Source organism: Monodelphis domestica, chromosome 1 (assembly GCF_027887165.1).
Source record: "Monodelphis domestica isolate mMonDom1 chromosome 1, mMonDom1.pri, whole genome shotgun sequence".
Classification (NCBI taxonomy): Eukaryota; Metazoa; Chordata; class Mammalia; order Didelphimorphia; family Didelphidae; genus Monodelphis; species Monodelphis domestica.
In genome coordinates this window covers 684832697-684860172 of record NC_077227.1, presented here as the reverse complement: position 1 = coordinate 684860172, position 27476 = coordinate 684832697, and the positions used below count along the sequence as shown (strand labels likewise).

Below are 27476 nucleotides of genomic sequence, written 5' to 3'. Positions count from 1 at the left end.
AGATATATATTCTGAGAGATAGAATTGAAAGGGGAACGTATTTTAGGCATGGGAGATAGAGTGTAACTGTCTAATCCTTATTGGATTCTTTAATTCTGTTCCAAACAAAGTTGTATAAAATGGATGAGAGGTGTATTGAAAGACCTGTACCTCGGTATACAGATACTTCTGTGCTCAAGAAAATCTTTCTCCACAGGGAAAACTGAGAATGAGATAAGGTCATGAGATCTGTGTGAGGCTTCTTTTGTATAAAACAGAAAAGCTAATAGTCAGGATGACTGGTGATGGCCAGGTATGTAGTGGATAAACTTGGAGTCTTTGATATCTGACCAACTTTGAAGTGCTCCACAGTGCTTGCTTCAGTCACCTTGGGATTTTCAGGGAGTACTAGTAGTGCCTCTAGTAGGAGCACTTTCCAAACCTTTTTTCAGAGCAGGTCATTCATCTGTGGTATCTATATTTTACTCAGCTCTCACCTAGAGAGTTACCCTCAACTTAGTTTTCATCACTAAAACTGTCTCAGAAGATGACTAAAACTAAGTTGATGGTAACTCATTGATCTCAGTCACATTCCTGAGTTAGGAGGATATCTACCCCAACTATGAAAAAAAAAAAAAACTTCCCATAATTGAATTAGAAGATGAGAACAATTTATTCAAATGCCCATAAAGCTGACTGAAGACACCATGGAGAGATTAGAACTTGGTCATGTATAAAGATAATAACTTAAGTCTAACCATTCCAATTCATTTAGCTACTTCTAATATTGTCTCATCTCCCCAATCCCCAAATTATACTCTTATGAATACATTCTGCTTCGTTTATATTCTTTTTTTTTTGAAACATGGTGCTTAGTGATCCCAGTACTTACAATAGGAGAATTGAGGAATAAAAAAGTGGAAGGGAATTCTAAATCATACTTGATACATTTAGATTGGCATATTATTTTATACCATATGCCACAATAAATTTTGAACATATTCAATCTAATTATAAAAATTATTTTGAAAATGTAGGAGAATGGAAAGAGGACTACTTTCTTTTTCCTTCCTTTCCTTGTTCCTTTCTTCATGTGTACATATATGTAAACACACATATACATATTATATAAGACATATATGTATGTTTTTATCACAAATTAAAACAAAATCCCATGGGAAATTTACCATTTGTGAACTTCTCCACAAAAAATCAAATGTTTCAATCCTTATTCTTATTCCATGATATATTGCATCATTAATCCTCTAGAATCTCAATGGATTCTTCTGTTTCTTTTGATGATATTATTTTTATTGTATAAATGGCTCCTCTGGTTCTTCTCTTTTCCCTTTCCATCAATTCATACAAGTCTTTCCAGGAATTTTTCTTAAATTATTCCCTTCATTATTTCTTATAGCAAAATAATATCCCATCTGATTCAAATACCATAACTTTCTCAGACATTCCCCAGGGGATAGACAATCCCTCAGCTTTCCATTCTTAACTATCACAAAAAGAATTGATACACACATATTTGTACATATGGATCCTTTTCCTCTTTCTTTAATCTTTTTGTTGTGTATACATAGTACTTCCCCTAACTGTCTAGGAGAGAATTTTTAACCAAATAAACGACAGAAGTGGTCATAAAATAGGCTCTTTAAAATACATAAAATTTAAAGTGTTTTTACAAAAACCAAATCATGCAGCTAGTAGAAAAAGGTAACCTGTCATACCAAAAAATATCATCACAACAAATATCTGATATAAATTTTATATCCAGGATAGATAGTGAATTAGCACAATGATGTAGAAACAAGAGCCACCACATTCCAATTAAATAGGTGATCAGAGGATATTAAAAAAAAGTTTTCAAAAGAAGACCTTCATCATTCACCAAGAGAAAATTTTTACAAATCATTAAAAATAAGATAAATACACATTAAAAGGCCATTAAGATTTCATTGCATTCTGAAGAAAAAGAAACTATCAAAAATGATAGAAGATGATCACTGTTGATGTTGGAAGAACTATAAAAATGGTACACTAATGCATTCTTGAGTTATATTAATTCTAATTATTGTGGAAAGTGATACCCTTTGACTCAGAGATCCCACTGCTGAGCACCTACCTCAAATGAGTTAAAGACAAAAAGAATCTTTTTATACAAATATATTTAAGGTAGCATGTTTTTTGTAGCTAAGAAACACAGAAAAAGTGGATGCCTATTTTCATAAAGTTTTCCTAAAAATTATGATATATGAATATCAAGAATTACTATTCTACCATAAAAGCAGAAACTATAAGGAATTCTGACCAATATAAGACTTATGTGAAACATAGGTAGAAAGAATAAGGCAGAAGAAAAAATTATACTGAATGACTGTAACTTTGTAAATGAAAAGCAAAACACAAAGCAAAGTCTTAATGCTGAATAATTGTAATGAATGATCTGGTTCAAGAACAAGAAATGAGACAATTTCCTTTAACAGGGAAGAGACTGTGCATAAAGCATATGATATATGCTGTCAGATATGGTCATTGTTGTTTCTATTTAAGAAATATAATTAAACACATAATTTCTAAATTGAGAATGGGATGAGAGACTTTTTGAAATACTTTCCTTATATATAGGTAAATGGTTTTACAGAATTCCTTTGATATGCCAGTCTAGTTGCCCAAAGAACAAAATGGGGTTGGTCTAGCAATAAATTTAATTTAATAAAGTTATATAGCTATTTAGCTTCCTTTTGTAGATACACATTATCCATTCCTTTAATAATATGTTTGATAGCTTTCCCCAGGAATTAAAGTAAGTGTCATAGTTTTGGAATCCCCCTCCTCTCTGTCTGTCTGTCTGTCTGTCTGTCTCTGCCTCTGACTCTTTCTCCTTGGGAAATATTCCTTCTCCAACTCTATGGATCTTTTGCCATTCTCTATGATCTTTCAAAGATTACCAAAAAAAGCTCAACAATCACAGTTAATGACTATTTCACATGAGAGCTCTTCATATACTTGATGGTAGCTAGAATGTTTTCTAAGTCATTATTCTCTAGGCCAAACACTCTAATTCTTTTAACCAGTCTCTTCTAAGCATGATCTTGAAACCTGATTCCTATTTTCAGTCTGCTTTATCCTCTTTGAAATCTTTTCAGAATTTTTAGCTTCTCATTTTCCTGTCTGCAAACTTCTTTCAAGTGACTGGAATATACCTCTCTGGACATATGATTTGAACTCATCAAGGACACCTAGATGGTCTCTCATTATCCTTTTACTTAATTTTGAGTTTCAATTCTTCATTAGCCACTTTTATTTTTTCAACAGATTACACATAATTTTTTCTTAGCAAGGAAGGTAAGCAAAATGAGTTGAATCATCTTGACTTTTATCTATCATTAATTATTATTGTGCCATGCAACCTTGCCTGTAGCCAAATTTCTTCTTTGATTATCTTTTTCCCAGGACCAATAGCCTTCCTTCACCTCCCAAAATCACAACAACAACCACCACAAAAGAAACAACAACAAATCAAAAGTTTCTTAGTATTCCTTGTTGCTTAGGCTCAGTGTTTCTTCTGTTTTATTATTCCTAAAATCATCTATTTAAGATCATTTTGGATTTTCAAATGCCTGAATCTTTTCTCCCTTCTGCATCTTTTACTCTTTATTGAATAATTCTTCAATTAAAATATTGATTTCTTGCTTTTCTCAAAAATAAAAATGAAATATTTATAATTAACAAGGACAATCAAGCAAAATAGATTTCTACATTTACCTATGCCAGGGTTTTACTGAGTTTGAAGAGGAATGAAAGAGCTCAATAATTATTAATAAAATGCAAAATGACTTCAACCAAAAGTTAGGAGCCTAAGGTTTTAAGAGTAAGGAGAAAATTCCAAATAGTTATGATATTACCACAAGATCAAAAACTAGAAAAGAGTAGTATAGAAATATGTGCCCAGCAGTAATGGACCAGCTGGGATTAGAGAGATCAATTACACAATAGATAGAATTAGTTCAATTTTTCTACTTTCTTTAATAATATCTTATACCAAGATATATGGAAGGATGAATATTGTCTAGTCTTGAATATCAAAGGAAAAATATTGGGCTGAAGAATTCTGGGTGTTGAGTGGTAGGGAATTGTTAAAACAGTTGACTAGAATCAAGGCTGGACATTGATAATTATTGTCCATTTTATTTTCATTTCATTAGTTTCATCCTCTCTCCTCTCACTACCTTGACCATAGTTCAAGACCTTATTCATGCTTGCTTGGACTATCAAAATATTCTCCTAATTAAACCTCCAGTCAACTGTTTTAACAATTCCCTACCACTCAACACCCAGAATTCTTCAGCCCAATATTTTTCCTTTGATATTCAAGACTAGACAATATTCATCCTTCCATATATCTTGGTATAAGATATTATTAAAGAAAGTAGAAAAATTGAACTAATTCTATCTATTGTGTAATTGATCTCTATAATCCCAGATGGTCCATTCCTGCTTTTTTTTATCCATCCTCAAGATGGCCAATAAAGTGATATTTCAATCAATTGTCAATAAACCTATATTAAGTGTCTACTATATGCCTGGAATTGTGCTAAGTACTAAATTTCTAAAGTGTAGTTTTGATCATGTCAATCCCTTGCTCAATAAACTTACCTTTTACCTCAAGTATCTAACACTGTATATCATTTAAGGAACTTCACTACCTCAATTCCTACCTATCATTCTAGTTTGATTATATGCTACTATTATTCATGCATCTTATAATCTTGTCAAAAGGAACCTAATTGCTGTTTTTCACACATAATAAGTGTTTCAAATCTCAATGTCACTGCAGAGGCTATATCTAATATGTGGAATGAATCTGTCCTCATCACATTTGTCTTTTAGAATCCCTTTTAGAAATTAGGGAAAACTCAAAAATCAAATGCCAACCCTTTCTTTTGTGGGACCTTTCTTTTCCTTTATTTAAGAGAACATATATTGAAGTCTTCAATTTCTGACATCATCATACTTATCTCAAGTTATCCATTCTCTCTTCCAGAAAGCCACCTTGTAAAATTAGTATTTTTAAGAGGATAAAAATGAGCACAATTGATTGACAAACTGAAAGGTTCTGAAAATGTGTGATAATTAATAACAGCAGATGTCCCACCTCTTTGAAATATTGGGTTTGTAGAGTATCTTGTTCATTCAAGACATCGTTGATCTCTATCATTTTGTTCCATTTATTTTAGATTTTTTGGTATGTAGTTATCTTAATTTACATTCTTGTAGTGATTATGTGCCTTGTTTCCATATATCAGCTTACTTTATGTTTTATCAGGTCATTTTCATCTTTCCATGATCTTTTGTATTTCATCACACATCATTTTATATAATTACACAATAATTTCTCATTATATTCATATACTACAGATTAGCTGTTCCCTATTGGTAAGTGTTCAATTTGCTTCCAGTTGTTTTCTATTACAAAAAAAGTCACTATAAATATTTTGATGTATATGGGGGTTTTCTTCTGTAGTTGACTTCTTTGTGGTATAAGCTCAGTAATAGAGTTTCTGGTTTAAAGGGTATGAACACTTTAGTCCCTTTATTTGCATAATTTCAAAATGCTTTACAAAATGACTGCATTATTTCATAGCTCCCCAGAAATGTATTAATGTGCTAATCATTCCACAACTCCTCCAAGATCAACTGTCATCATTTTGGGGGGTCATTTTTCCAATGAACAGATTGAGCTGAAATCTAGGTTATTTTGACTTGTATTTCTCTTATTATTAGTGATTTTGAACATTCCTTCATGTAGCTATGAATAATTTTACAGTCCTTTTGAGAACTATCTGATCAGATCCTTTGACCACTTATCTATCAGGTAATGACTATTATATATGTACATATTTATATAAATGTGTACAAATTTATATTTAGATGTAGAAATATTTATATTTATAAAGAATCTTAGATATCCTTCCCTTTTATGAGAAATTTGAAACATTTATTCCTGATTTGACCACCTTTTAAAAAATTCTAGATGCATTAATATTGTCTGTACACAAGCTTTTTAGTTTTATGTAATGAAATTTATCTGTTTTGTCTTTTTCTAATTGACTTTAATCTTATTTAATTAAGACAAAATATGTTACCTATAGCTGTGAGATGTATATGATGTTTCTCTTCAATTAATGTAAAATAATCTTTAATATTAAAGTTACATATCCATTTAGAATGTATTGTGAAATATGGTCTAATCTGTTGGTTCAATCTTAATTTCTAAAAGGATGTTTTTCAATATCCCTAATTTTATTCATCAAATAAGGAGGTTTTCCCAGGTGATTTGTTTTCCCTTCATCAAACATTGAATTATTAAGTTACATTGTTTATAACCCTCTCTTTTTTATTCTGTTCCATTGATATCTATTTTTCAGCAATATTATTTTATTGTTTTTTATAATATAATTTGAGATCAGAAGCTATTTCCCCTTCATATCAACTTCTTTTCATCATTTTTAGATTTTTTTGGTTCCTCAAATTACTTTGTTTATTATTTTATCAAATTCTACAAAGTATCTTTTTGTAATTTGAATAGCATTATATTGAATATGAATTGAATTTGATAGCATTGTTATATTTATTATATTGACACAGACTAGCCATAAGCACTGAGTATTTCTCCATCTATATGAGCTATTCTTTATTTCTTTAAGGAGCATTTTGTCACTAAATCTATTCAAATATTTTGTGTTTTTGGGTAGATTGATGCTAGATATTTTATGCATTTTGTAGTTATTTTCAGTGAGATTTCCTTTTATATTTTTGCTTCTTAGATTTTGTTATTATTTTTGAGAAGTGCTGTTGATTTTTGAGGGTTTATTTTTTAGCCTGAAAAATTTGCTGATGCTATTAATATCTCACATAGTATTTTGTTGATTTTCTAGGATTTTAGAATACATCATCATATCATCAGGAAATAGGGATAATTTTATCTCCACTTTACCTTTTTTGTGACTTTCAATTTCTTTCTTGTCTTTTTGCTCTTGCTAGTATTTCCAGAACTACATAAAATAATAGTAGGGAGAGTGAGAATCAATGATTCAAACACATATGGTCTTTCTTGAACCTTTAGCTGCTAAAGCCTTCTTCTTAAATTATTACTATTTTAAAATTTTGTGTATGCCTATCATCAATTCAAATGGAATGGGAGTTCCTTGGAGGCAGGGCTTAATTTTTTTCTTTGTATCTCTAATTCCTAGCACCTTTTCTTGAACAATACTTTGAATAAATACTTGCTGTTTGATTAAAAAGGACAGGAAAATTAGGGAACGGTCCAGAAACCAGAGATTTAAATGATGGCCAAGGTATTATGCTCAGTGTGTCAAAGAAAGTTACAGAGGTAGGATCAACTATTATGGGTGGAGCACAGAATTCCAAAGTTTTGAATTTTACAATATTAGTGCAATTCTAGGTTGGTAACTTAAAAAATGAGAACATTCTCCCACATGAAGGATATTGGACTAGAGATGACTGTGGCAAAGTTTTTCCAGGTTCTTTTAGATATTGTAAAACTTAAAGGCAATATGTCATGTTGCATTATTAAACATACGTTTCATATTCTTTCGATAAGATTCTTTGCATATTCTTAAAGTCCACATGGATCCAATAGTTCCTTCTGAATACAAGCAACAAAAAATCTTTTTTAAATAATGCAGATGCTAAAGAGGATTTGCTTTTACACACTCCTCCAGTCTGGCAGGATTTATTCTCTCAAAGGTTAGCATTTTGTTAGTTATATATAGAACATTATTCTGCCTTTTTAAAATGTTCCCCTCTCCCTTTTATTCCTCATAGACACTACTGTACATATTCCAACCCTTTGTGACAAATTATAAAGGTAGTTATTTTCAAAGAATAAAGTTTTAATTAATATATTCTTTTCATTCAGGTACATCTGTAACCAATGTCACGGCTACTGATGCTGATGATCCTGTTTATGGAAACAGTGCAAAGTTGGTGTATAGTATCTTGGAAGGGCAGCCGTACTTTTCCATTGAACCAGAAACAGGTAAGTGGACCTGGCGGCACATGTCATTGAAATTACATTTTTTATTCAACTTATAAATCAGCTATATGACCTTGGGAAAGACACACTATTTCCCCATGACTTCCATTTGATCATCTTTAAAATATATGAAAGTTTGACTAGATAGATGATGACTAAAGTACTTTGCACTCCTTGTATAATCTGACTACTAATAGGGATGTGTGACTGGACCAATTTTATTATAATATGAAAGCACATAGTTGTAATTTCTGAAAATTATATTTCATAGCTGCACTGTCCTAGATTATTTTACTTAACCACTTGAGATGACCTCAAATGCCTCATTTATTAATAAAACATATATAATATTATTTGTCCTCCCTCCTTTACAATTGACAGAGAAAACTGTTGTATAATCTGGAAAATATTTTGATGATATAAATGATAATATGAAGAATATTCACAAGTTTTATAACAGGATGAAGAGTCCCAAGTAAACAGAGAAGACACTGTGCTCACAATAGTGTCAATAATCCTCTGCAGAGTGGGTATTTAAAACACTTCTTTATAGACACTGAGGAGTTTAAAACTAGATTAGACCATGTACTAACTGATAAGAAGTAGTTAAAAGATCAGAAATCATTGTTACATTTTAAGTGATAAAATTTAAAATTTAATGAAGTTATTTTTGACACTTTAATTGAGTTGCAAATGAACATATTTTTTAAACAGAATGAAATAGATTTGTTATTTTTATTATTTTTAACAAACTGAACATCAGTTTCATAAAGTATGTTTGTTGCTTTTCTGAAGGCAGAAAATAAGCTATTTACTATTTTTAAGATCTGAATTAAAGTTTTCTCTGAATTTGAGCAGGTCCCATTTGACAATTCCTAAACAACCCAGTCTCAGCAAATTGAGGTTTAACAAAGAGAAGAAATGTAGCAGCCAGAGGTGTGGGTATTGTGAAGAATTTTTCCTATTCTTTTCTAAATAATTGTCACTATTCAGAACAGTGGCAAGTGAATCTTTGTGTTAAAAAAAATAGAGTATTATGTGTTTGAATTTTAAAGATATGATCTATATACATGCCTACATGCTAACCATATATGTAGTTGTATATGTATGAATAAGTTGTCTATGCATATTCACTAATAGCATTAAAATGAATTTAGTTGAAGTTCCTATTAGAAAATTAATTAAGAATATATTTATAATGTTATTCTCAACTAACAAGATACATTTGTGTAACTAAGTAATAAACTTGGGTTTTCCTAGTTTATTGCAACCATTACTACTGGCCGTTAAATATAATGGGTTTGATTTTCACAATTAGGAACCAACTCATCTCTTTGAGTTCCTTATTCAGTCATTTTTAGGCAATATATTCACCTTCCTCTGTTTATGAACATTAGCCACTGTTCCTTTACAGAAACAAACTGAAACACAAACAGAAACAAAGGGAAAGTTTTCACAAATAGACACACACAGTGTGTCACTGGAGGGACCTTACACACTAGCATGTTACTCATGAAGCCACAGGTCCAGATTCTTCCAAAATGTATGTAAACCACACTTGTGAACTATCTTTATTATAGCCACCCTCTCATGTGACTATATATTCATATGCATTCATTTATATTGGTTGAAATATATAAGATATCTCAGAAAAATACAAGTAATCAAAGATCTGGCATGCTATAATTTCTGGAATACCTAAAACCATTGCCCAGAGATTGAACAATCTTGGCCCTTGTTTAAAGATAAAACCTAGTTAAATAGAAATGTATGTGTAGGATAACCGAGGGATAATGTCTGAAGCAGTGGAGAAGGTATTTTTGAGACAAAGAGGAGTAGCTAAGGTAACCTGTGGATCTTGGCACCTTATCAGGGAAAGGTTCTGCTAGTTGTAGAATACAGCTGCCCTCTGTGGTTGGGAATGAGCAAAGAGGTGAAAGAATGTGAAGAATTCAGACAAAAGGTGGGAATTTGGGTCCAGAAACCAGCTTGAGCTTCCCTGAAATCTCTTATTGACAAATCTATTAATCCACCAGAAAGTCAGAACATAAATCGACAAAATCCCAAAGTGGGGGACTAAGTCAAATGGAGATGCAACTGAAGTACCAGGTCTTTAATGGAAAGATATGGACAATGGCAACAGCTGAGTTCAGCAACTTACAGGACTTCTTTTATTTCTAGTTCTACCAGATGTCTTTTTGAATTGTCCATTCTGACTTTCTATACCACCTCCTAATTAACCCTCATCCACAAGGGAACCCCTTGAGCTAGTTGAACAAAGGTTCCTGTAGATGTTCAAGGACAACTGAGATTATAGGGATATCAAACCTACCCCCATTCTTTCCCCAGGACCTTGCTTTCTATGATCTATGTCTGTTACTGACAAACTATTCAGAAAATGATCCAGACACAATGTGCCCACACAACCTGGTTGTCTTGCTGTTCTTTCTTCAAGATGTTCTATCATCTATCTCTGTGCCTTTGTAAAAGCTGTATTCCATGATTTTAATATACTTTCTCACTGTCCATTCTTGGACTTTGTGGGGTCCTTCAAAGATTGACCCAAGGGGTACATTCTACACCAGCTCTAGACTGGTGCCCTTTGCTTCTAGTATCTTGTTTTACCAAATTCTTTGTTCTTGTTGTTGATATTTTTTGTTTATCAATGGACCTGAAGTCTCCCCAGAAAAAAATGCAAGCACCCTAAAGGCAAGAACTATTTCATTTTGTTTTTATGTCATTAGTGTCAAATATAGTGCCTGAGACATAGTAGGTGTCTAATAAATACTCACTGATTAATTGATTGGCATTGTACTAAGATTGGCGGAAGGTCAAAAGCAGAGGCCAAGAAAAATGGCCTTTTTTCTACTTATTTTTCTTGCCATTCTCTTACTATGTTTTTAAATTTTATTTAGTCATTCCTTGGTTACGAGAATAATATTCTTTCCCTCTCTCCCTCCCCTCCCACCACCCTTCCTATAGCAGATGTGCAATTCCACTGGGTATTACATGTGTCCTTGATCAGAACCCATTTCCATTGTTTATGTTCATTTAAAGTCTTCATCCGCAATCATATCCTCTCGACCCATGTATTAAAGCAGTTGTTTTTCTTCAGGGTTTCTATTCCCACAGCTTTTCCTCTGAATGTGGATAGCATTCTTTCTCATAGATTCCTCTGGATTGTTTAGGATCACTGCATTGCCACTAATGGAGAAGTTCATTAAAATTTGATTGTGTCACAGCTTATCAATTTCTGTGTTTAATGTTCTCCTGGTTCTGCTCCTTTCACTCTGTATCACTTTCTGGAGGTTGTTCCAGTCCCCATGGAATTCCTCCACTTTATTACTCCTTCCCCAATTGAAGGGCATCCATCCCCTCATTTTCCAATTTTTTTTGCTACCACAAAGAGCACAGCTATGAATATTCTTGTATAAGTCTTTTTCTTTATTAACTCTTTGGGGTACAAACCCAGCAGTGCTATGGATGAATCAAAGGGCAGACAGTCTTTCAGCACACTTTTGGCATAGTTCCAAATTGCCCTCCAGAATAGTTGAATAATTCACAACTCCACCAGCAATGAATTAATGTCCCAACTTTGCCACATCCCCTCCAGCATTCATTACTTTCTGTTGCTGTCATTTTAGCCAATCTTCTAGGTGTGCCATGATACCTGAGTTGTTTTGATTTGCATCTCTCTGATTATCAGAGATTTAGAACACTTTTTTCATGTGCTTATTAATGATTTTGATTTCTTTAACTGAAAATTGCCTATTCATCACCCTTGCCCATTTATCAATTGGAGAATGGTTTCATTTTTTGTACAATTGATTCAAATTATTTAAATCTAGTTTTAATTGTGTGGGAAGTGTTTTGTAGTTGTGTCCATATAGTTCATGTGTTTGTCTCGGCAGATAGATTACTAAGTATTTTATATTGTCTAGGGTGATTTTAACTGGAATTTCTCTTCCTAATTCTTCCTGCTGAGATGTGTTGGAGATATATAGAAATGCTGATGATATGTAGGTTTATTTTGCATTCTGTAACTTTTCTAAAGTTGTTATTTCCACTAGCTTTTTAGTTGATTCTCTAGGATTCTTTCATTAAACAATCATATCATCCACAAAGAGTCATATTTGGTCTCCTCATTGCCAATTTTAATACCTTCAATTTATTTTTCTTCTCTAATGGCTATTGCTAGAATTTCTAGTAAAATGTTAAATAATAGAGATGATAATGGGCATCCTTGTTTCACTCCTGATTTTATTGGAAATACATCTAGTTTATCCCCATTGCAGATGATGTTTGGTGATGGTTTTAGAAAAATAATGTTCATTACTTTTAAGAAAGGACTTTCTATTCCTATACTTTCTCGTGTTTTCTACAGGAACGAGTGTTGTATTTTGTTAAAGGTTTTTTCTGTATCTATGGAGATAATCATGTGAATTTTGTTGGTTTGGTTGTTGATATGGTCAATTATGTGAATGGTGTTCCTAATATTGTACCATCCTTGCATTCCTGGTACAAATCCTACCTGATCATAGTAAATAACCCTCCTGATCTAAATGTACTTGCTGGAGTCTTTTTGCTAGTATTTTATTTAAGATTTTTACATCTATGTTCATTAAGGAGATTGATCTATAGTTTTATTTTTTCTGCTTTTGACATGCCTGGTTTTAGAATCAGTACCATATTTGTGTCATAAAAGGAATTTGGTAGAACTCACTCTTTGCTTATTATGTCAAATAGTTTGTATAGTATTGGGATTAGTGGTTCATTGAATGTTTGATAGAATTCATTTGTGAATCCATCAGGCCCTGGGGATTTTTTCTTAGTGAGTTCTTTGATGGTTTGTTCAATTTCTTTTTCTGATATGGTATTATTTAAGAATTCTATTTCTTCTTCTGTTAATCTAGGCAATTTATATTTTTGTAAATATTCATCCATATCACTTACATTGCCATATTTGTTGCCATATAATTGGGCAAAATAGTTTTTAATGATTGCCTTAATTTCCTCTTCATTAGAGATGAGGACATCCTTTTCATCTATGATACTATTAATTAGTTATTCTTCTTTCCTTTTGTTTTCATTAGATTGACCAGTGCTTTGTCTATTTTGTTTGTTTTTTCAAAACACCAGCTTCTAGTCTTATTTATTAATTCAATAGTTCTTTCACATTTGATTTTATTAATTTCTCCCTTAATTTTTAGGATCTCTAATTTGGTTTTTATCTGGGGATTTTTAATTTGTTCCCTATCAGGTTTTTTGATTTGCATGTCCAATTCATTGACCTTTGCCCTCCCTAATTTGTTAATATATTAACTCAAGGATATAAATTTCCCCCAAGTACTATTTTAGTTGCATCGATAAATTTTGAAAGGAAGTCTTATCATTGCCATTTTCTTCAATGAAATTATTAATTGTTTCTATGATTTGTTTCCTAACTAAAGAATTTTGTAGAATCATATTTAATTTCCAATTAATTTTTGATATGGCTCTCCATGTAACCTTACTGATTATTATTTTTATTACATTATGATTTGAAAAGGTTGCATTTATTATTTCTTCTTTTCTGCATTTGTTTGTGATGTTTTTATGCACTAGTATATGGTCAATCTTTGTGAATGTACCATGTGCTGCTGAAAAGAAGGTGTACTCCTTTTTGTCCCTATTTTGTACCTCTCTGCCCCTTTGACCCCCTTAGTTTTCCCTTCTCACCTTTCCTGTAGGGTAAGATAGATTTCAGTACCCCAGTGGTCCTAGATACTCTTCCCTCTCAGAATTGATTTCATTGAGAGTAAGGTTTAAGTATTATCTATTTGCACTCTCTTCCTCTCCTTCTTATAAGAGTATTCTTCCCCTCCCCTTCCCATGTATATCTTTGTGTGATAAAGATTATCCTATTTATCTTATTTCTTCAAGTATCTTTTGGTGACATCTTTGATTCCTCTCATCCCTTTTTCTTTTTTTGCATATCATCTTATACCATTTATTACCCCAATCTATTCCTGTGAATGATTCCTCTAATTACTGTAGTAATGAATATAATTTTTGAGAGTTACAAATAACATTCTCCCCAAATATTAATATAAACAATTTGATCTTATTGAAGCCCTTAAAGAAGAAAGTTTGAATAAAGTTTGAATAAAAAAACAGTTTTCCCCTTTTCCCTCTTTGGTGCTCCTTGATATCTGAATTGTCTCTTTTTGGCTTCTTGTAAAATTTTCTCCTTAGCATGGAAGCTCTTCTGTGTGCTGTCACTCTGTGGGTGCCCATGATCTGTGCTCTTAGGCCTGCTGGAATTTCAACCCTAGCTGCTCTCAGGGGTAGGTCTTTGGTGGTCTTAGTCAGCTGCCAAGGACCTAGAGGTGCCCCTCATTTGCTCCAGAGGTGACCCTCACTCACTCATTGATTCTAGTTTGAGCTGGCTCTGACTCTGGATCCATAAGTGGGGTGGGGTGGGTAGATCAGCTATCATTTTGGTGGAAGCTTTATCATCCCCTTATAGTATGGAAATGCCCAAATCCCACATATCTTCAATGCTGTGCCCTTCTGTAGAGTCCCTTCATTCATATGAATTTTTTTTTGTCTTTTGAGGTATTCTATATCAAGAGGTGCTGAGGAGAGGAAGAGTCCTGTGTCTAGACTGCCACTATGTATACCCAGAAGTCTCTATTTCCTTTGCTTTTGGAAACTCAGTTATCTGATAAATTGTGCTCCAAGCATTGTAGGTCAGAAATAAATGATTGAATGAATGAATTGAAGAGGCCCATTTCTATCCACCTGAAGAGCTGAATCTAAGATTAAACTATTTCTGCATCTCCCATGTATCCTCTCATCCATTTTCTCCCTACAATTCAACCTACAATTGGTGGAGTAGATAGAAAGTTAGACCTTGAATCAGGAAGACATGGGTTTTAAGATGGCCCTTGATGCTTTCTAGATATGTAACTCTAGGCAAGCTACATAACCATCAACTCAATTCCTCCACTATAAAATGGGGAAAACAATAGCATCTATCTTGCAGGGTTGTAGTGAGGATAAATAAAATAGTACTTTTAAAGTGCTTAGTAAGGTGCCTGGTACATGCTTAATAGATTCTTGTCTCCTTTCTTCCAACTACAATTAAATAGTTAAGGATTAACATAGTAATTTTCTGGATAATACCAAGGGAAATGTAGGAATGAGTATTAGTATTCTCATTGTACAGAAGAAGGAGGTATGAAGTTCAGTCAATAGCATATATTAAGGGTTTACTTATGTGCTAGATGCAGTAGTAAGGGCTTAGGATACAAATAAAGACAAAAAAATCCCTGATTTCAAGGATCTAACAGTCTAATGGGAAATAGAAGACAAAAAAGTATTTACAAATGAGATATCAAAAAGAGAACTTTAAGGAGCCTCAAAAGGAAGAAACTAAGATTAATGGTTTTCTGTAGAAGGTAGGATTTTAGTTAATATTCAGAGGAAGTCATAGAATGCAGAGAAGAAGAAGGGGAGAGTTCCAGAACTTGAAGACAGCCAGTAAAAATATCCTGAGTCAGGAGAGGGAGTTAAGGAGACCCATGTCAATGGATGACAAAATATGTGAAATTAAGTGAATTGTTTACATTGAATCACTGATCAGTTTCAGAGATTAGGACTCAAATCTAGCTTTCCTAAGTCTTACTTAAATATTATTTCCACTATGTCAAGCTACCATTCTTTGTTTTATAAATTCACTTCTTAATTTCAGGGATCATCATTAACAATTGTGGTTAGCCAAGGAAGTCTTGTCTCTGTATGTAATTGGATATTGTACTTGGGCAAAGAGTTGCTACCATATTTCAGTTCAATTAGATTCAAGAGAATGATGTTTAATGGGTATCTATTATAACAATACCCTATTTCTGGGCATCATTGGAGGTTACATATTTGGAAAATACTGGATAAATCCTCAAATAATTTTGGTTTAGAATTTACAACATATATTTTACAATGGTTTACAGTTTACAAGGTGTGCAAAATGTCTGTGTCTATTGGTACAAATTCTCATTGAGTAGGCCTTTATTATTACAACAGCCTTCTTGTTACTGTTCTCTCTTCTTTAGAGTTTATCCCTTCCAGTTCATTCTCCATTCAGCTTCCAAAATGATCTTTCATACTGTCAACCTTCCTACTGTCCTAATTCAATAAACTATGACAATTCTCTATAACCTCAAGGATCAAATGTAAACTTCTTTATTTCAAATTTGAAGCACTTTACAACTTTACATTTTGAACTGGGTCTTAATTGACAGACTAAAGGAAAGGGGCTGAGTTTTTTAAGTGACAAGAAACTACGAGTTAACTCTGTTTCCCTGATATTTTCTTTTTTGCTTGTTTAGAATAGCACTGGAAACTGTCAGCTCAAAGGCAAAACTAGAACCATTCCCCTCTAAGTAGTCACATTTTCCACTATTTCCTGAATTTTCTGGAATGGTAGTAGCAGAGATAAGAATCACACTACTCTGCAACAAAAATAACTATTGTTCTGTGTTAAAATTAATTGTGGTTGGACTCTGAATATTTATATAGGTAGTTGCCAGGGATTTAACTTCTAAAATCCCCAAATGATTTACTAAAGTAAATGAAATTTATGGTAGTTTATTTACAATATTTACAAAAGAAGGAAGATATTAAGGAATGAGAGAAAGAGAGAGAAAGCTCTGGCTTCTTCTGATGTCAGTTAGAATTTCTAAGCCCCAGTCAGGGGAAGAGAAAAGAAGGGTCGCTAAGTCAGCCTTTCACTCACCAACAGTGACAGTCTAAATAGAAAGAAGTCTGGGTGTCTGTCTTCCAGTCGTTCCTCAAGGGTCTGTCTTCCAGTTTCTCCTCTGAGTCCAACTCTGAGTCAGAGATCCTCCTCCAATTCAAAACTCAAATTGAATATTTCTTGAATGACTCTTCTTCTGCTCTTTAGGTTCTCTTAAAGATCTTTTTCTCTTATACCACCTCCCCTAAATTTTCACATCTATCAATCACAGCAGACCATTTTCTTCTCCAGGACTAGCCACTATTTAGTTCATGCCTTCTTTGGTTAGATTATATATTTTTTAGGTTACTTAACACCTTTTTTTTTCTTTTGGTAAGTTCACCTTTTGTAGTTACTTAACACCTCTTTGTGGTTAAAATGGGTAGATGTACTTAAAATACTGAGTTGTCACCTTTTTATAGACTAAAATCTAAAAATAGATTGTGGATTACAATTCAATCTTCCCAATAAAGGAAGAGCTAAGTACCTTCATTGTTACAATCATGAGATTACAATTTTATCTTTACAATAATGGAAGAGCTAAGTATCTTCATTGTTACAATCAGGAGATAACTAAATCTATTCTTCACATCTGTCAGTGATGTTGAGAAAAGAGAAGCAGGGTGATATCCCTTTATACATATAAAATCTTTGAGTAGAGAGGCTGCTTCTTTTATTTTGTCTCAGTATACCCAGTGTCCAAAATTCTGTCAGCCACTCTAATACATAAAGGAATTGTAGAGGATTGAAGAGGTACAGGGCATAAGGAAGGTTTTGTAACAGGGAATGGAGGAGTTGAAGGGATAGAGGGAATATGGGTGATGATGAGGTAAAAGGAAAAAGATACCCCCTACTGAGAGGCTAGCTTTGAAAAATGGAGTTACTGAGAAATGGGCCAACTATGATAGCCTGAGGAGATGTCTTCTCGATTGATGTTGAAGATACCTCAGAGCAAGTAAGCATGGACCCCTGAGGGACAAGCCTCCCCCTAGACCAAGGTATTCTGACAGGGGTCAGATAAGAACTGTTTATGTTTGAATAGCTGTCCTTAGGCTCAGTTCCCTCTATGTTCCCCTGAAGTAATAGTCCACTCATTTGACTGTGGGTTATTTAACTCAAGATGAATTCATTAACAAGTTTGGATTGGTAAGGTATCAGGATAGAGGGAAGAAGGATTTCCCTATGCCTTTCCCCAGACTGGGTTTGAGTCTCTCTCAGCTTTTCAGCTGAGGCCAGGCCTCACAGGTTGGTGGAGGATTTCTTTTATTCATGTATATGCTAATCTATGCTAGTTTTCTTAAGTTCAAAGTCTTTAGCAGTTGACAGCAAGAGGAAGAAAAGGTTTTGACTTTCAGAGCTGGTTGGACCTGTCTCTTTGGGCTGATGCCCCCAAAGGCTGTCCTTAAATTCAAATTGCTCCCCTTAAGTCCTTTTGTTCAATGATATGAGCACAGGAATCCAGATAGAGCACACAGTTGAGAAAATAAGAAATAGAGGTACTGTTATTCAGAGACAGGGAAAGAACACTCCTTCCAGTCTGAGGGCCAGGAAAGAAAGTCCTCAAGAGCAACTGTCACTCTCCAAGTTGCCCTTTCCCACATTAACTGTCATTGCTATCCATCAATCTTCACTTTAAAATTCCAACTGCTGTTTGCTCTACCTTGGTGGCAGAAAGTCCAGAGCTTGATTCAGTTTTCCTTTCCACACCACACAGAAGGGATTCACTAAATACTTATTTTTTATTGACTTATTAGTTTAGATAAATGATCATTAGCCTTGGAATTAAAGGAGTTTGGTTTGAAATATGGCTCTACTGCTTATTAATTATGTGAGCTTAGGCAAATAACGTTCCTTCTCTGAGCCTCAGTTTGTGAGAGAAAAAGGGGAAATTATGATAATAATTGCCCTATTTATGACATGATGGTATCATAAGCATTGTGGTTCCATAGCTGTAGTTCTAGAAGGGACTTCAGATATTATTCAAATAATAAAACTACTTTATAAACTTTAGAGTAATAAGCAATATAATTCACAGTATAATATAAAAATAAGTTATGACTTGTGATTTCTTTAGTATAGGGAACTTTCAGGTGAAGAAATCTCCTTTATCAATGCAGGTTGATATTTTCCCCACAATTCATAATTTTGGTTATCTAGGACACCATGAGGTTATTTGACACACAGCTAGTATGTATATGTCAGAGGAATAACTTACACCCAAGTTTTCCTAAATTCAGAAAATGTTTTGTCTAGAATTCTTTGCTTATTATCATATAATGTGGTATTATAGAATGAAATGCATTATATTTAAGTATTGGTTTTATATGGACATGTATGAGATGACTAATACATGTGTTTCTATATGCACATATATTGATAGATGATGAATTTATATATAATAAAGCAGATATACCCATACACATGTCATGTGTTCATATATCTATATACTATATATTTCTAAATACAAAGTAAATATATATCTATATATATATGTGTGTGTATACACACGCACAAATATAAACTAGTAATACTGGTAAATACTTATACCAGAAAGTAAAACAGATATACACATACTATATATGTAATGATAATACTATTTGAAGCTTTACTTTATTTTATAATGTCCCATCAGATTTTAGAAGTGACTTTGCATTCTTGAAGGCTATATCAGTGTTAACTCTTCTCTGGAAAGACCATCCAAGTTAGAAATGTTCCAAAGCCCAGCAAATAATTTTATGTTATTTGGAAAGTAGAAATGCACATTACCAGAAGGCTGACCAGAAGGGAATGAATATTTTTGGCCACAGTAACTCCTGAAGATTATTCACTAAGAAACCTTCCAGGGATGATAATTATCTCATTCATTCCTTCATTTATTCAACAGTTGGTCAATTATTGAACTAAAATTTAAGTGCTTACTATGCACCAGTTACTGTGCTAAGCACTAGAGATCTAAAGAAAGGAAAACATATAGTTCTTGACTTCAAGGGGCTTGTGTTCTAATGAACAAGAAGGTATTTAGATAACTATGTAGATACAAGAAATATATAATAATAATGGGAGGTAATCTCAGAGGAGAGGCACTGGTATTAAGGGGGACCACAAAAATCTATTTGCAATAGACAAGATATTAGTTTAAAGGAAGCCAGAGAAGCCAACAGGTAAAGATGAAGAGTTAGAGCCTTCCATCTATGGGAACAGTCAGAGAAAATGAAGTCAGGCAATGGAGTATCTTTTGTAAGACACAACAAGGAGGCCAGAATTGATGGGTTGCATTACAGATTATTAAAATGTAAAAAAAAATGCTGGTAAGACATAAAAAGGACAAGTTATAAAGGTTTTGTTTTACTTTTCTTAATGAAAACTCTCCCTCTATCTTATAATTGATGCTAACTGTTGGTTCTAAGGCAGAAGAGCGGTAAGAACTAACCATGGGGTTACCCATGTAACCATGTACCCATAAACCTGGTTTACCCAGGTTCACACAGCTAGGAGGAAGTGTCTGAGACCAGATTTGAAGCCAAGATTTCTCCTGTCTCTAATCCTGGCTCTCTATCCACTGAGCTAACTAGCTGCCACTCTGAAGGATTTTAAAAGTCAGATGCAGGATTTGACCTTGGATGCTGGAGCTGACAGAGTCACTGAGCTTTACTGAGTAGGGAATGACATGGTCAGATCTGTGTTTTAAGAAAATCCAGGAGTGATGGGATAAAGGCTTGCACTAGTGTTGGCTTTTCCAAAAAAGAAAGAAAGGATTTTATAAGAGATGTGGGGAAGTTAAAATCCACAAGAGTTGGAAGCAGCCTAGTTATCTAGGAGAGTAAGGAGTTACATATGAGCTTTAACTCAGAAGGCAGGGATGCTCTGCTTACAGATTTCTTCATATGGAGTACTTTAATGAATTGGAAGTTATGGAGGCAAAATGGCACACATTTTTGATGAAAACAGCTTCTACTCTCTGGGAGCTTACAACCTCATGAAGGGAAGATATGTCAACTTAGATACTAATAACCTATTACTTTATAATCCTCCACTTTAATGTGCACAGTGCCTAGCATATAGAAGTTATTTAAAATTATTATTGACTAATGAAGGGAGAATCACATTAATTAATTAATTCACATTTTCTTAACACACTAAATAATTCCTGACCTCACCAAGTTCCAAAGAGATAGATATGGGGGTGGGGAGGCAACTACATGGTTCAATGGATAGAGTGTCAGGTCTAGAGATGGGAGGTCCTGGAATCAATTCTCTCAGATACTTCCTAACCATGTCACCCTGGGTGAGTCACTTAACCCTCATTGCCTAGCCCTTACTTCAGCCTTGGAACCAATACAGAGCATTGATTCTAAGACAGAATGTAAGGATTTTTTTTTAAGAGATAGATATGTAGACGAAAGATAGAAAGAATAGATAAAATATTCATTAACTATTTACTTACTATTTTCTAGCCACTGTGTTAAGTATTGGGGATAGGAATAAAAACTATTAAGACAGTTCCCATACCACCTGTGAAAGGGCTGGAATTATTGTAGAAATAAGGTTAGACTCAGATCTAAGGTCAAATATGTCCTATCAAAGCTCAGGGTTTCTCTATGGTGTTATCTCATTCTCCAATGGGGAGGGTGTAGAGATGGTGGTTAGATTGCAGATGGTTAAGCTGCATGTACCTGGGCAGTTTGGTGGGGGTTTTGTCCTGAGATAGATAAAATATATAACATAATTTGCAATCAAAGGACATAAGATCCTTCAGGTGGTGGTGGTGGTGCTAATCCCTTATTATGATTTTCAGGACTAGAAAAAATCTAAGGGACAACATCCATGCCATTCTGAAAAGTACACTGCATCTCACTTGTCTCCGCAGCAAAACATTATTCCTCTACATGCTCAGAAGAGAGTCTTGTGACATTGTGATAACCTCTTCCGCCTATTTACATTCCAGATTGTCCATATACCTGGAACATTCAGAGGCTTACTGTTAGCAAGTATTTAGTAGTAAATCCCCTTATTCAAGAGGGCATTGTGATAACAAGAATAACCAATGAATGAAAATATATAGTGGAAGGTCTTGAGAAATAGTTTGTACATACGCTGCCTATTGTGAGTGGTGCTATTAGAATACTTAATAAAGCTGAAAATAGCTTGTTTGTATTTTTAAAAAATGCTTCTCTCTTCTTCCTCTAATGTCATATGCTTTCTTTTAATATCTGGAGATCAAATGAGGAAAAAGAATGACATTCATTGAAATATACTAATTTTAGGACATCAGTCAGTGAGAGAGTCACTGCTGCTCTTCCTGAGTGATTTTAGGAGTAATTTGAAATGAAATATAGAACATCAGAATAACAAATGCCACATTACTCCCCCCAAATCAGTGAAAAGTGACAAGACATCCCAAATTTTGCTGCTGTCAAGACATTAAAGACTTGACAAATGACCCATTGGAAGGGGAACTAACGAATTGATTGATCTTTTTTGAGACTTGAGTCATCTTTCTTCACTTTCTACAGATAACAGTGGATTCAATGAAACCAGAAATGTGTGCTAAAATAAATATATAATGAATGGATCCCCTTTGTGACATGATAAAGGAATATTGCTCAAGCACGGTCTTGGGAATTATTTACTGGGATTAAAATATTGATATGTCTTTTAAATCTCTATTTAGGACTAGGAAAACAACTAAGGGATAACATCTATGTCATTCTGAAAAGTATACTACATCTCACTTCTCTCAGCACCAAAATATTATTCTTTGACATGCTCAAAAGATGGTAGAGAGGTTTGCCATTTCCTTCTTCAGCTTATTTTATGAAGAAGGAACTGAGGCAAATAGAATTAAATGACTTACTCAGGGTCATATATCTCATCAGTGTCTGGGTACAGATTTGAACAGAGGAAGATGAGTCTTCCTGACTCCAGGTCTAGTGCTCCATCTGCTGTACCACCTCCCTGCCCTGTCTGAATATAGTGGGTGCTTAATAAATAAAAGATGAGCTATTATATTGAATTTCAGTTACTACTATGATCAAAATAAGCAACAGATTTCAGTCCCCATATTTCCACTGTCACCAAGCCTATTCAATTATAATGTTTGATGTAGACTATTCATAGGTAACATGTGCAACAAAAAAATCCACCATGGGATTTGTATCTACTTCATGACTGTGTACACAGCTTTCATTACCCAGATAATTGTCTAGTCTCAGCACATAACACAAGGTGGAGAATGTAGGTCACATCTTGCATTTGATTCATGATATGGAAAAACTAGCAAGGAAGGTTTCCTTTTTTTCCATTAGAATATCCTTCCATGTTACTCAGTATTAGAAGAAGACTTGTTTTTCTCTTCCTAGCTTTGAAGGTCACTATGATACCTTGAGCAGTTACTCCCTCTTTCTGGATCTAATCTTCATCACAAAGACAAAGACCACAGAAAGTGTTTTAGGGAATAGATAGCAAGTAGTCTAAGAGCAGAGCAAGCACACATGTAAGAAAGTATGTGAAATAAAGCTGAGAAAGTAAGGTATTTCTACATTTCTGGAGGGCTTTGAATGCCAAACTGAAGCATCTAGACTGTGGTCACAAAAAAACAGAGATAAATTTTGAATGGTGGTAATATGATGAAATCTGAGCACAGGAGAAATTAAATTGGCAGCAGGATAAAGGGAAAATAGGATGAAATAAGGTAGAAATGGAGTAGATGTAGGGAAGTGCTGTTAGTAGGTTAATGCAATAGTTTAGGCATTTGGTAATCAGAGCCAGGACCAGGGGAGTGTTAGTAAGCAAAGAGATGAAGGCAAGGAGGAGGTAAAAAACAATTCACATATAGCATTAAGTGGGTTGAGAACTTAAGTTATGAGAGATGGAGGGAAACAAAAACTGAAAGATCACACTAAAGTTTTGTTTGTTTTGTCCCTAAGTGGGGTTAGGGAGTAGAGTGCTACAGGGAGAAAAATGAAATTGATATAATAGGCAGGTCCCAGAATAAAAATGATGACCTCTGATTGGTACTTATTATATTTGAAACACTTGTAAGTCAGGAAGAGGAAGAGGTACTTTTGCAATTCTAGAGTCAAATATAGAGTTTGTAAAAGATGTCTTAACTTCTAATTGTGCTTTCTCAGAACATACAATAGGATTTGTTGAATAATGAGATAGTAATAATGTGAATTATATTATACTGTGAATCCATCCTCTTAGTTGAGAAGTAGAAAAATAGGGCACAACGCTTCTAAACTAGTTGGTAACAGTGGAATTTTTTTGTCAACTCCAGGAGTGGAGAGGGAAGAGGGAAAGGAGACAAAGTGAATTACATAACCATGGAAAACTTACGTGTAAATTTCTTACTGGAATAAAATGAAGGCAACATTTTAAAAAATAAACTAGTTGGGTAAAAGGGAAGAGGAAGTGATGGTGAGATAGGATATGAAGGGAGACTCAAATAGAGACATTATATGACAGGAAATTCATGCATGTAATTTGAAACCCTTATACAAATATTTATTTGAATATTCATAATGTGAATAGAAAAGGAAAAAATTAATTCTAAATTTAATCAAATCAAAATATCCTATTCTGATCATATAATAATATTTTCACACATATTAATTATATATAGTATTTGTATAGGATTTTAAGATTTGCAAGGCACTTTGCATGTATTATTTCATTTGAGCCTCAGTAAACCTTTAAGTTAGAAGTATGATTCTGTCTATTCTGCAGATGAGTAAACTGAGGCTTAGATAGATTGAATGATTTTTCCATAGTCCACAACTGGTGAATGTAATTTTTAGAATTTGAACATAGATCTTTCTGTCTCCAAAACTCTATACACTATGTCACACAATTCTACAATTTTTAGATTCCTTTCCTTCTGCCATCATTATAAGGAGGAAATTGACAGAGAAAATGTGATCAGATGCATTAAAAAATACATGTTTAGGGTAATAGAGTCAAGATGGCGGAGAAGGTTCACATAACTATTTGATTTCTATGAAATTATCCTCCAAAAAACTATAATATAACATATCAGAACAAATTCTGGAGAAGCAGAAACTACAAAAAGATGTGGTGAAATGAATTTTCAGTCCTGAACAACTTAGAAGGTCAGTCAGAAGAAACTAGTGGACCTGGTTGGAGAAGGATCATAAAGCAGCATGACAGGGCAGGCTTTATCAAAGCAATAGGTCCTTGGCACAGCTGAAGCAGTAGCAAAGGCCTCTGAAGCTCTCAACCACAATGTAGTTGGGCAGCTACTCAGAAGGATGTTGCAGATGTTTCTTTACTTTCTCTGGTTGCCAGACTCTTGTTGCTTTGCACTTACACAGATACAGGTTAGTAGTCTTGGGGCAAGATTTCAGGGTGAGGAGGAACACTAGCACACACTAGCACTTGGGGACACTGGGGAGTAGAGGCCGCTGGTTATAGTTCGAAGAAGTAAAAGAGCAATTGGATTTAAATAATAAATTCTATAACTTAGTAGCTTATGGCACAGGTAGGGCAGATATCTTCCCTCTCTTGAAGCCTTGCTTTCCATTTCAGAGAAATGAAAGATAATGTATTCTCTCTACCCAGACAACAAGGTTTTTTGGAAGAAAGTGATTTGTAAACCTTAAGGTGTTATAGAATTATGACATTATTATCTACATCACAGGGTTGTTTCAGGGAAAGCTCCTTGAAAACTGTAAAACTCTGAAGAAATATGAGTGGCTCTTATTCCAATGCATCCAAATCCCATAATCTTTAGTGTTCCAAATTAAAAACTGCATCAAAATTCAAAGGGTTGATTATTCCATTTAACTCCCACAGGCAAATGCTTTTCCAATCCATCTGCTACCCCAAATGTCAAGTCCTAGACATGTCCCCTCGCAACACTGTCCCCAGATCTCACATATAAAGTGGAAGAAAAAAATGCACCCCATTTGAGACAATGAGCTAGCCTGAAACTGGAATAATCCGTAACCCTATAGTATGATGAGTTTGACATAATAAAGTTTATACTTGATAAATTTCAAAGCTAATGGCATTATAGGTTTTAAAATAGGTATTTTTCTAAAAATTGCTCACATTCCTAAAGCATTAGGTTTCATTTACAAATCACTTGCCTTACAATGACCCCCAGAGTTAAATAACTGGCAGAATTAGCACTCACACTTCACAGAAAAGGAAATCAAGATTAAGTATAGTCAACTCATTTGTTCACAGTTATGCAGCACACCAAAGTAGCTAAGACAAGACTGAAACTCAAGACTCTTAACTCCAAGTCCAGTTATCTTGCAATTAAACAACACTGCCTTCCTCAAAATATGGCTGTGTGTTTTAATATTAAGAACTACTCCAAAGTCCATTTATTTATTTATTTATTTATTTTGCCATCTGAACATTTGGTAACAATAGATATCATGCTACTTACCACAGATTGTGGAAACATTTTTTTTTCTCCTCAAGTGCTCCATGGCACTGTCAAGGAACAAAGAGAAGTAAATACTAGTTAATACATTGGCTCTCGAAAGAAAAATAAATAAAGCCACAGGAAAAGAGATCCATTGCCTCCTTGCAAATAACTACTCCTATGAGACTTGACTAGTGGAGTCATGAAGGAAAGTGACATCAGGAGGATGGGGGAGAGAGAGAGAGATAGATCTGGAATGACTTAAATAGTATGCTTACATGATGTGAATTTATGTGACCAGCTGGGTAGATTGTATTTAGCAATCTTTGGAAAGGTGGGGGGGAGTTTGAATTTAATTCGATGAAGAAAACTGGTTCTTTGAGAGAATTAATACTTCATTCTCTATAAACTTTTGGATTTTCCACTATGACAAGAAACCGTATTTGCAGAAAAAAAATCACCTTAAGTGCCTGTAGTGGATACCTTTTTCATACCAGTAAATATTTATGTAATTTCATTATATGCAAACTAGTAGAAATGAAAATGGACTTAAAATGCATAAAAGTTATAGGAAATTTCAGAATTAGATAGATTTGTGTCAAATTTCTAGAGTAATCAATCTTCACTAAAGTATAGGTCTAACCATGTCACTTCTCCCTTCAGGAATAACAGTAGCTCCCTATTACTTCTTAAATTTAAAAAACCCTACTCTCTTTAGCATTTTAAAAATTATATTTATTTTTTTGTTTGTAGCATTTAAAATATTAAGATATTCAGTTAACTCCCTCCTTCCCCTTCCCATTAGAGAGCACGCCATTTGACAAAAAGATATATATGCATATAAAAACCTGTCTTATTAATTTCTATTTTTCTTTTTAGCATTTTAAAAGATATTACTTTTTAGGTCCTATCTGTCTTTACAGAATGATTTTATCTTCTTTCTTTATTATCAAGTAATCTTTGTTTCCAACTATCTGAACTACTTTCTGTTCCTCCATAAAAACCAAATAAACAAATAACAACAGCTAAAACCTTTGCATCTCTGGCCTCCACACATTTGTGCACAGTGCTTGGAATACTTGGCATGCCCTTTGATTTCACTTATGCCTCTTAAATTTCCAGCTTTGGTCCAGGCAGCCCAGATATCCACCTCCTACACTACAGGTTTCTTGATACTCTCATTGTTGGCCCTCCACCACAAATTTATTCTGTATATATTTTTATTTGGCTATGTGTGTACATGTTGTATTACTCAAGTG

The 27476-nt window shown here is 33.9% G+C and overlaps 1 protein-coding gene across 3 annotated transcripts in view; it reads left to right on the top strand.

The window, feature by feature from the left end:
• CDH8 (cadherin 8) overlaps positions 1-27476 on the top strand; it is a 534859-nt gene that overhangs the window by 239565 nt on the left and 267818 nt on the right. For all 3 annotated transcript variants that reach the window (XM_007477092.3, XM_056799241.1, XM_001364059.4), the window contains one exon: positions 7931-8050. In XM_007477092.3, coding sequence (XP_007477154.1) covers positions 7931-8050 — 120 coding nt within the window. The remainder of the gene's footprint in view (positions 1-7930; positions 8051-27476) is intronic.